The sequence below is a fragment of the Cynocephalus volans genome, chromosome 9, assembly GCF_027409185.1.
Source record: "Cynocephalus volans isolate mCynVol1 chromosome 9, mCynVol1.pri, whole genome shotgun sequence".
NCBI lineage: Eukaryota > Metazoa > Chordata > Mammalia > Dermoptera > Cynocephalidae > Cynocephalus > Cynocephalus volans.
The window spans coordinates 147,195,175-147,207,001 of record NC_084468.1 but is presented as its reverse complement, the minus strand read 5'-3'; the positions used below and the strand labels follow the sequence as shown (position 1 = coordinate 147,207,001).

Here is an 11,827-nt window from a genome sequence, read left to right as displayed (position 1 = left end):
TGACTCTGTTTTGTGGATTCTCAAACTCATCAGGCTCACATGCAGCAGACAGCCTCCCGGCAGAAACATCACTGGTTCCTCTGCGCTCATGCTGAGGTGCAAGCTCTGCAGGTGTGTTAGAGGGGAGGGGCTGTGACTGAGCAGCTTCAAAGCACCTGTACCAGCCCCCTTGCCTATGCATAATCTATCAGAATTTTACTTCTGGAGAAACTGGACGTGTAGTATTTATTTATTTATTTGTTATTATTTTTAAGATGACCGGTAAAGGGATCTCAACCCCTGACTTGGTGTTGTCAGCACCATGCTCTCCCAAGTGAGGCCTGGGCCGGCCCTGTACATGTAGTTTAAACAAGTCCCGATGGTGAATCTGATATTTTATAAATCTCTGGGTGTGGTATATGAAGAGATATATTGGGTCTTATTCTTCTTTCCTGGCACAGAGCTCCCCAAATCCTTGGAATTTTGTTAGTGATAGGAGACTCTCTTTTATTATTCTAATGAGGCCCTTTTGAGCACCCCTGAGTTTATGCTAATGAGGTGGGTGGGGCCCCTAAATAACCTCAACATAGGGCTGCCCTACAGAAAGACCAAGTGATTGGTAGTTTTCGCCCCACCCACAGACTTCCAGGAGGCTGGGGTAGTGGGGAATAAGCTCTATAGAAACTCTTCATCAGTGAGATTTGATGAGCTTTTGGGTTGGCGAACACATTGAGGTGCTGGAGGGTGGCCCACCCTGTGAGGGAGTGGAAGCTCCATGCCCACCCTGGCCCCCCACACCTTATCCTATACATAGCTTCCATTTGACTGTTCCTTTGTGTTTTCCTTTATAATAAACCAGTGAATGTAAGTAAAGTGATTCTGTCAGTTCTCTGAGCCATTCTAGCAAATTATCCAAACTGAGGAGGAGGTTATAGGAACCCCCAATACACAACCTGTTGGTCAGAAGCATGGGAGGTCCAGCTGGTGACTGACATCTTAAGTGTGGGCACTCTTGTGGGACTGAGACCTTTAACTTGTGGGGCAAAACACTGACTTTGTGGGATATAACACTGACTCCAGGTGTGTAGTGTGAGAATTGGATTATATTTGTTACCGAATGACAGGTTTACTTAAAGATCTCAATTGACTTTATTGTGATTCTAGAATTGGGCAACACATTATTCCATAAAATAGAATAAATTTTCCTAGAGCTTAGCAAAGGAGGTCGATTTTATAGATGGAAAAAGCCTGAAGAAAGCAGAAACAAAGAGGAAAAAGTGGATTGATCACTTCAAATTTGCTTTCCTTGTAAGGTGTGGACAGAAGACAATAGAAAAATAACTGACTAGAAAATATCAGGCTACTTCAGGCTATCTGATTTGTGCAAGGATTAAAGCAGAAGGAACTTCATTATCATACGTATTAAAAATTAAAACTGGCCTGTTTGGGAAACTGGCTGTTATCTCTTTCTCCTGACTTCTTGGAAGGTCTAAATACAACCTAAGTGACATGGAACTTAGCATGTGTGACTCAATTTTAATGTTTCATCTGGTCTATCTGGGCCTCCTGCAGAAATTTAGTCCAGAACAATGGACTCAGATAATTTTATTTAACACATTGAAGACACCTACCTAGCGTCAGAGAATTGGTGGTGTGGGGAAACCTCACATCTGGTGTCAGCAGCGTTGTGTGTGTTGAGAAACAGTGTGCTTAACTAGACTCAGTAATCTCATCCTAACACATGGTTTCCACTACTACCTGTGGGATGGCACTGCTGAATGTACACCTCCACACCTGGGTTTTTCTCAGGATCTTTATATTAATATATACAAGGTTAACTTGATTTACGACTCATTGAAAGTTTATTTCTTTATACAGTCAACAAGCATGCTGAGTGCTTGCATTCTGTGGCTGCTGAAGAGCAGCCTGGAATACGGCGACAGCAGCGCATTCCTTCCATCAGAGAGCCTCAGTGCAGAGGGGGGAAGGATGAGCAAACAAATGAGGGGTTTGACCTCTGCTTTGTGAGGGTGACGCTCCATTCAGGGGAGAGGAGGATTTTCCTTTAATCAGGAACACAACCGTCTCCACTCCAGAACCATCTGCTGTGAAAATTCTTTAAAATGACAATGATATACTGAATTGATGGGAACACTTCTCATGTGACAAAGCTCCCACAGAGTTCCTGTGGGCTTGTCACTTCTCTTGAGTCTAGAATCTCTATCAAATATCTTCTTGCACATACTTCCTGAATAGCCTATGAATATGAGACCACATATTGGATGAGGATGTCTACATGTATTTAAAAAAAATAATTGTACCCTGTATGTTCTGCAACTACTTCTTTTTCTTTCAATATTTCGTCTTGGAGGTTGTTTATAATAGCTTGAATAACAGAGAGAGACTCTCTAAAAAGGAGTTTAATTGGGAATAAGACATTGCAATGGGAATGTCATGGTAAATTATGTCACAGTAAACTATGTGTGTATTCAGAGAGTTAAAGGAAAACAAAGGATTTCGGAGGAAAAATGGTGGAGGATTACATAATGGTTTTGGGATAATTATCCTTGACTACAAGGATCAATAACAAGGTTGATGCCAGTCTCTGGTTGGACAGACTGTTACTCAGCAGATGTCCCCCCAGAGGTATTTTTTGGGTAAGGTTGAGATGGCCTTTGTGCAAAGTTGTGGTTTTGCAGAGTCCTTTGTGATAATTCTTGTTATCAGGAATCCATTCATGAGAACTCTCCCCCTGCATGGCCTTTCTCCAGCTCTATTTGTCAGGGCATTTTTTTTTTTTTGCCTTTTTCGCGACCAGCACTCAGCCAGTGAGTGCACTGGCCATTCCTATATAGGATCCGAACCCGCGGCGGGAGCGTCGCCTCGCTCCCAGCGCCGCACTCTCCCGAGTGCGCCATGGGCTCAGCCGGTCAGGGCATTTTTAAAACAAGTGGCCCCATTTTGATTCTGAAAACTTTCACATCCATACGCACATACGTACTTTATTTTAAAATAGGTTGCAAACTTGGGTAAGTCTCTAAATGGGCAAAATCATAAACATGATAAATGTTTTTTTAAGAACTGGGGCTATCTATTCTTCTTTCTTATTATTTGTCCAATATAGTTTTTTCAACTTCTTTTTTAAATTTTTTTATTTTATTTAATTATTTATTTTATTTTATAATTTTTTAAAATTTTTATTTTGTCGATATACAATGTGATTGATTATTGTGGCCCATCACCGATACCTCCCTCCCTTCTCCCTCCCACCCAACAATGTCCTTTCTGTTTGCTTGTCGTATCAACTTCAAGTAATTGTGGTTGTTATATCTTCTTCCCCCCCACCCCCGGTTTTTTTTTTTTTTGTGTGTGTGTGTGTGTGTGTGTGAATTATATATTAATTTTTAGCTCCCACCAATAAGTGAGATCATGTGGTATTTCTCTTTCTGTGCCTGACTTGTTTCACTTAATATAATTCTCTCAAGGTCCATCCATGTTGTTGCAAATGGCAGTATTTCATTCGTTTTTATAGCTGAGTAGTATTCCATTGTGTAGATGTACCACATTTTCCGTATCCACTCATCTGATGATGGACATTTGGGCTGGTTCCAACTCTTGGCTATAGTAAGGAGTGCTGCGATGAACATTGGGGAACAGGTATACCTTCGACTTCATGATTTCCATTCCTCTGGGTACATTCCCAACAGTGGGATAGTTGGGTCGTATTGTAGATCTATCTGCAATTGTTTGAGGAACCTCCATACCATTTTCCATAGAGGCTAGACCATTTTGCAGTCCCACCAACAATGTATGAGAGTTCCTTTTTCTCCGCAACCTTGCCAGCATTTATCGTTCAGGGTCTTTTGGATTTTAGCCATCCTAACTGGGGTTAGATAGTATCTCAGTGTGGTTTTGATTTGCATTTCCCGGAAGCTGAGTGATGTTGAGCATTTTTTCATATGTCTGTTGGCCATTTGTATATCTTCCTTAGAGAAATTCCTGCTTAGCTCTTTTGCCCATTTTTTAATTGGGTTGCTTGTTTTCTTCTTGTAAAGTTGTTTGAGTTCCTTATGTATTCTGGATATTAATCCTTTGTCAGATGTATATTTTGCAAATATTTTCTCCCACTCTGTTGGTTGTCTTTTAACTCTGTTAATTGTTTCTTTTGCTGTGCAGAAGCTTTTTAGTTTGATATAATCCCATTTGTTTATTTTTCCTTTGGTTGCCCGTGCTTTTGGGGTCGTATTCATGAAGTCTGTGTCCAGTCCTATTTCCTGAAGTGTTTCTCCTATGTTTTCTTTAAGAAGTTTTATTGTTTCAGGGTGTATATTTAAATCCTTAATCCATTTTGAGTTGATTTTAGTATACGGTGAGAGCTATGGGTCTAGTTTCATTCTCCTGCATATGGATATCCAGTTATCCCAGCACCATTTGCTGAAGAGGCAGTCCCTTCCCCAGTGCATAGGCTTGGTGCCTTTGTCGAAGATCAGATGGAAGTAAGTGTGTGGGTTGATTTCTGGATTCTCTATTCTATTCCATTGGTCAGTGTGTCTGTTTTTATGCCAGTACCATACTGTTTTGGTTATTATAGCTTTGTAGTATAGCTTAAAGTCAGGTAGTGTTATGCCTCCAGCTTTATTTTTTTTGCTCAGCATTGCTTTGGCTATGCGTGGTCTTTTATTGTTCCATATAAATGTCTGTATAGTTTTTTCCATTTCTGAGAAAAATGTCTTTGGAATTTTGATGGGGATTGCATTGAATTTGCATATCACTTTGGGTAGCATGGACATTTTCACTATGTTGATTCTTCCAATCCAAGAGCATGGGTTATCTTTCCATCTTCTTGTATCCTCTCTAATATCTCTCAGCAGTGGTTTGTAGTTCTCATGATAGAGATTTTTCACATCCTTGGTTAACTCAATTTCTAAGTATTTATTTTTTTGGTGGCTATTGTAAATGGGCAGGCTTTCTTGATTTCTCGTTCTGCATGTTCACTATTGGAGAAAAGAAATGCTACGATTTTTGTGTGTTGATTTTGTATCCTGCTACTGTGCTGAAGTCATTTATCAATTCCAACAGTTTTTTTGTAGAGGTTTTAGGATCATGTCATCTGCAAACAGGGACAGTTTGACTTCATCTTTTCCAATCTGGATGCCCTTTATTTCCTTCTCTTCTCTGATTGCTCTGGCTAGTACTTCCAACACTATGTTGAATAAGAGTGGTGAGAGTGGGCATCCTTGTCTAGTTCCTGTTCTTAAAGGAAAAGCTTTCAGCTTTTCCCCATTCAGGATGATATTGGCAGTGGGTTTGGCATATATGGCTTTAATTATGTTGAGATACTTTCCCTCTATACCTAACTTATAGAGGGTCTTTGTCATGAATGAGTGCTGAACTTTATCGAATGCTTTTTCAGCATCTATAGAGATGATCATATGGTCCTTGTGTTTGACTTTATTAATATGGTGTATCACATTTATTGATTTGCATATGTTGAACCAACCTTGCATCCCTGGGATGAATCCCACTTGATCGTGGTGAATAATTTTACGTATGTGTTGCTGTATTCTGTTTGCTAGTATTTTAGTGAGGATTTCTGCATCTATATTCATCAAGGATATTGGCCTGTAGTTTTCTTTTTTGGTTATATCTTTACCTGGTTTTGATATCAGGATGATGTTTGCTTCATAGAATGAGTTTGGGAGATTTGCGTCTGTTTCAATCTTTTGGAATAGTTTGTAAAGAATCGGTGTCAATTCCTGTTTGTACTCGGATAGAGAACGTATCAGATATTAAACTGATAAGAACAGATACTACACTTGATCTTAGCCAAAAGGCCGAGAAGCGATTCAATTCCTGTTTGAATGTTTGGTAAAATTCTGCTGTGAATCCATCTGGTCCTGGGCTTTTCTTTGTTGGGAGCCTTCTGATAACAGCTTCAATCTCCTTTATTGTTATTGGTCTGTTCAAATTTTCTACATCTTCATGGTTCAGTTTTGGGAGCTTGTGTGTGTCCAGAAATTTATCCATTTCCTCCAGATTTTCAAATTTGTTGGCATATAGTTGTTTATAGTAGTCTCGAATGATTCCTTACAACAAAACTACGTTAATGTTGAAAATAATTTTTAAATAGCATCCTAAAAGATATTTTCTGTTTTTAATTAAAAATAAACTGGATGTTAAAAATAACACGAATAATTATTTTTAAAAATAAAAAACTGAATATCAGGACATCACAGATGAGTTGTGATGTATTTTCTTTCTTTCTTTCTTTTCCATGGCTGGCTTGTCCAGAGATGGAACCCTGCACCTCGGCATTGTCTGCACCATGCTCTCACCGAGGTAACTAGCCAACCCATGACCTATTTTAATGCATGCATCTTAATTTTTATTCTTACCGTCAATCTAACATGTCATCATAACGTTTTTTACTTTATAACAGGAAATCATTTTTCATATGAAATGTAAATTAACATGAAGATCATATGTCATGCTAAAATGGGAAAGAAAATGCGTATTATTAAAGATGTATTAAAATATATGATTAAAATCTAAACAGTCTACAAATCTAAAATAGAAATTTTATTCTCTTTTAATTTAGCCTTTAAACATATAATTTAATAACTTCGTAAAAGGAACTTTTCTCTTTTAAATGAAGGGCTATGTAACCACACAAATAAGTCATGTAAACAGGACCCACCGCAGGACACACTGGACACACCCTTCACATAAGCTCACGACCAGCAGTGTGGTCTCCTTCAGTGCAACGCATCAGACTCCAGCGCCACAGCCCCGGCCCCAGGGCCTGCATCGCCCAGGCTGGTGGCCGACCCATTGGGGGACCTCAAGGACAGCTACTCTTCCGAGCAGATCCCATCTTCCCGCTGGGCTGAGTGAGCTGCTTGCCTCGGTCTGAAGAGTGTAAATCCCTCCAGCCCCCTTCCAGCCTGGCAGCCTGCCCAGGAGTGCAGGGCCGACAGGAGCCCACCTGCTCAGGGACACATGAAGCCCAGCACGCTTGCAGACTTGCTCTCTCTTGTCCATTCCCACAGCTCCAACCCTCCAAGCCCCCATGGCCTTGGTACAAAGTCTGTTAAGGGCGACCCCACATCACTGCAAAACTGACTAATCCCAACATACAAAACACCACCCTATCACATACATATCACATTTTGAAAATGTTCAAAATATGGGGTGGCGGGGAAGAAAAATATGTTCAAAATATTTTTGAAGTGTCTAAGTCCTCAATATTGTATTTTACTGTGAAAGGTTTTGGGAAACCCCCCTGGGAAACACTATGAATACAAAAAGATACAACGTTGAGTCTTTAAACAATGCACTATCTACGTACCTCATTTAGGCAAGGAAGTACAGAGCAAATATTTACCAAAAATGAGATAGATCAGTATGCACGGATATTAAATTACTTGTAAGATATATCACTAGATAAAAAAAGGCAAGTTGCGGAACACATAGGATTTGTGAGAAAAAAGATCGTGCTTACATAGCCTTAAAACAACTTGAAGATACACAAGAAATTCAAAGTTAAATACACACACGATCACAAAAAGAAATTGCTGACAGAGGTAACCACAAGTAGAAAAACTTGGAAACACCATAAATCTTTTCCTTACAATCAAAAATATGAATGTTTGGATTTGAATTTGTTGTTCAATGTATCCGTGCTTTCTCTCAGATATTTCAGGGCAATGTGTGCTATTGCCACAGGGAATTTAGGCAAGCCAGTGTTTCTTTTCTTTTTGGCAGCTGGCAGTACAAGGATCAAACCCTGGACCTTGGTATTATCAGTACCACACTAACCCACTGAGCAAACCGGCCAGCCCTTTGTAGGAGTAGGGGGCCAGCTGGTATGGGGATTAGAACTCTCAAGCCAATGTTTCCGATGGTTAAGATCATGTATATCTCTTTGACCTCTATTTTATATTCAGTAATGACAATGTTTAAATTTACAGGAGTTTCCTGGTTACCTAATTTGAGGTAAAAGATTGATTGTGTCCGTGAAGGTTTTCCAGTTGCCGCATTACAGCAGATACTGAAGTTCAATCATCACCTGGATTATAGAAACAGAAAAGCCCTTATATCTTTTGGACCCTGCTTCTATTTTGCAGATTTTGTTGTGTAGATAATTTTAGTGAATTTTAGATTTGCAGTTGGAAATTAGAAATGGAAACTCTGTTCTAGTTTTTTTTTTTGGTCCTCTCCCTGATTCTGTTTCTTTGTTTCTCTTTCCATTACCTTCCTTTTTCTGCCTTCTTTTCTCTCTTTTTTTTTCTTACTGCAGAGAACCTCACATGAGTATCATGAGAGTCCTGTGGCCACTACAGGTTTATTGAGTTTATGAATCCTGGGCCTAAGTCTGGTTGGAGTTACCCCTGCCTTGTACCACAGGGGTGCCTTCAGTACCTCTCCCTATAACGGTGAGGACCAGGGTCTTTGTTGTAACAAAGGCATAGGCAGTAGCAGCAGAAGCAGCAAAGATGTTCTGTAGAGTCCTAGTTAGCCATCTGATTTTAGGAGTGTGGACCTCGATTGCTATGATTTGAATGTGTGTTCCCCCAAAACTCATGTGTTGGAAGCTTAATCACCAATGTAACAGTGCTGGGAGGTGGGGCCTAACGGGAGGTGTTTAGGCCATGAAGGCAGAGCCCTTATGAATGGATTAATGGTACAATAAAAAGGGCATTCGGCATTTTTTTTTGGCCCTTCTGTTCTGTCATGGGAGAAACAATCTTGCTCTTCTCTAGAGAGGATGCCGCCTTCAAGGTGCTGTCTTGGAAGTGAACACTGAGCCCTTACCAGACAAGGAACATGCCAGTGCCTTGATCTTTGACTCCCCAGCCTCCAGAAATGTGAAAAATAAATTTCTGTTCTTTATAAATTAGCTAGTTTCAAGTTTTCTGTTACAGCAGAATAATACAAAATGAGACATCAATAATTCAAATCTTCAAATACTGATGGACCTTCAAGTAGTAACTTTTCTTGAACTGTATGAGTGACCACCCAATGGACCCATAAGTGGCACAAATGTTCTTTCCTCTGAGTGCTGGATAGAACAGGGGCCAATGGCTGATTGAGTCACACAACCAATCTGTCACAGTTTAGGGTCTTCTCCCTTGAACCTATATCAGTCACAGCTTATGCCTGAATCGAGACACAAATTCATTCTAAGACACAGAGATAGGCCTGGACTGAGACACAAGACCCAGAGCCACATTAAGAATGACCTGAATCTAAACTCCTTTCCCTTATACTTTTAAGGCTATATAAACACACCAATAATTTTCAAAACTTTTTTTTTTTTTTTTTTTTTGGCAGCTGGTCAGTACAGGGATTGAACCCTAGACTTTGGTGTTTTCAGTAATCATGCTCTACTCAGCTGATCAAACTGGCCAGCACCTTATCAAAACTTCTAACTTAGGTTACTTAAGTGTCTAGCAGACCCTCAGCAGAACTCAGTAAACGAAGCACAAAACAGCCGAGCTGAAAGTGCAGGCTTGCCATCGGGCAGCAGAGCCCATTAGCAAACCAAAGCAAGAGGAGAAGCCCCTGATGCTGGTAGCCAACTTCTCCATAATCATGGTCACAATGCTAATTGTTGGGGTCAGTTTAAAGACCCAGGGTCACCACCCACATACATTTTTTTCAGTGTTGATACTGAGGATGCCACATACCAAGAGGGGATGAAATGATTTATTATTCACATGATAAAGTTTATGGGGAGAGCAGAGTGGTTACTAAGTGGTTCTAACAATGACTTGAGAGAGCAGGGAAAAGAGACAAGGCTGGGGTTGCTAAAATGATTACAGGGTAGGGCTGGTGTGAGGGTGTGGTCCCTCTCAGGGCCTTGCTTGGTTTGAATGTCTCACCTGTGACAAAGGAGGAAGCACCCAGGCTTTCTCATCATCTTGCCCAGATATTGGACAGAAGAGGAATATTAAAAAGTGAGTCCAAAAAAATTTCAGCATTCAAACGTCAAAAAGAAAATCACAATCTTTATTATAAGTCCTCCCCCAAACACCAGAAGGAAATATAGCCACATGCAAAATGGTCCTCCAAGTAGTTAATCATTCATCTCTGAAGATACTCATGGTAAGAGATTTTGAAGAAGGTGTAATAGAGAAATAAGGCATAAGCTTTTGTGCAAACACATCAGTGAAAACATACAAATGTGATCTGTTATTTAAATTATAAAATGAAACCTCTCCCAGCTCACAGTCCAGAAAAATGCCAGTCTGCATGATCTGGACTGTATCCCACGTAGCACGTGGACTTTGGGACTGCTGAATTTGCCAGCAGCCGTTGTGTGGGGATGGTGACATGAGAGCATTTCTAGGGAAAGATTCTTTACACACACCTAAGGACCATTGACCTGAGCCTCTTACCTCTACCTGCCAAAAATATCTCCCAGCATTAAATTTCTCACAACTCCGAACTGCAGGATATAAAGGAGATGCTTGAGGATTGTGAAGAAAGTTTGATTTTAACATACTAAACATCACGCTTCTTCTGTCTTTTGAGATAACAAGACTCGGGTGGGCAGTTTCAGGATCTAGTGTCAAATCTACCTGAAACGTGCTAATCATGATTTGCAAGCCAAAATAGTGTGGAGGGAGACTACAACTTTCTTTTTGTAATTCATATGAAAGAACTGCTGGGGTGTCTATGTGTTCAGACCTGTTGTTAATACATTTAACATCTCTCAGTAAATCTAGGTCTGCTTGCAAACATTTCTCCGTTATTTCATGTAACCGATTACTTAGCGTGGATATATGGTGTGAAATCTGGCTTTGGTTTTCCATTAATCTTTCTTCACAATTCTTCCTTTCAGTAAGTAGCCGAGCATAAATTGCACCTTGCTCCTTTTGCAAGAAACACTTAAGTTCTTCAAAGTCATGATGTAATTTCAACCTCCAATTCTCCATCTTCCACCTCACTTCAAAAGATTTTGACTCTTGCACTTCATATCTCATTTCTGCATCTTCCACTTGCTCCCTCAGGGGTTCAATGTAGCTCTTGAGCGTCCTCCTGTGACTCGCTGCAGCTTGCTCAAAGGGCATCAGGAGGTGATCCTGGTGGTCGGAGGAGACCCTGCACTGGGGACACAAGAGCTCCAGGTCCGTCTCACAGAACAGGTCCAGCACCTGACTGTGCTGCTCACACAGGGCTTTCTCTTCCTGCCGCCTCCTCTTCCTCCTCATGGTGGGAAGCTGCTTAACAATGTCAGTCATGTGGCACAACTGAGTGTTCCTCTTGAGGCTGTTGTCAGGGCAATAGTGGAGGCAGAAAGGACAAGGGAAGATGTGCTGCAGGTCTTCCCAGCACTGGTGGATGCAGGAGCGACAGAAGTTGTGCCCACAGTCAGTGGTCACTGGGTCTCTCAGGTAGTCCAGGCAGATGGGGCAGCTGGCCTCTGCTTGGAGCTCGGCCAGAGAGGTTGCAAAGGCCATTGTGCCTTGAGAGTTTCTATCTGGGGAATCTCCTTCCAGTGGGTCTGGTTCTCCAGAAAGTACAAAAAGTGGGAAGCTGGGACTCCCCAGTGTTCTCTCTCCTAATGGGAGCCTGAAGCCTATCTGGGTTCCTAGGAATTTATAAGCCCGCAAGCCTGTGTCTGATTCTTTCCTTTGAGCTGTAAGAGCTATAGTCCCACGACACCTGCTGATCTCTTGCCACTGGATCCACCTTTACTCAAATGCGAGCTTGTCTATTTAGTTGTCTTTTTTTTTTTAAAAAAGACACAACTTCAAGAAGCAACGGAAATGAACGACCTCGTAGGGAATTCCAGACTGTGGGACACTCGACACCACAATAAACCAGGTATCTTTAACATACA

General features: G+C 41.0%; 1 protein-coding gene and 1 pseudogene across 1 annotated transcript; both read right to left on the bottom strand.

Moving 5' to 3' along the window:
* Positions 1-5,706: 5,706 nt before the first annotated feature.
* LOC134386737 (U2 spliceosomal RNA) lies at positions 5,707-5,825 on the bottom strand (annotated as a pseudogene).
* Positions 5,826-9,125: 3,300 nt separating this feature from the next.
* Positions 9,126-11,444, bottom strand: LOC134385828 (putative tripartite motif-containing protein 61). Its single transcript, XM_063107506.1, has 2 exons — positions 10,932-11,444; positions 9,126-9,161 (listed from the first exon to the last, which is right to left on the bottom strand). The coding sequence occupies exons 1-2, from the start codon at positions 11,442-11,444 to the stop codon at positions 9,126-9,128; spliced, it is 549 nt and encodes a 182-aa protein (XP_062963576.1).
* Positions 11,445-11,827: the final 383 nt, after the last annotated feature.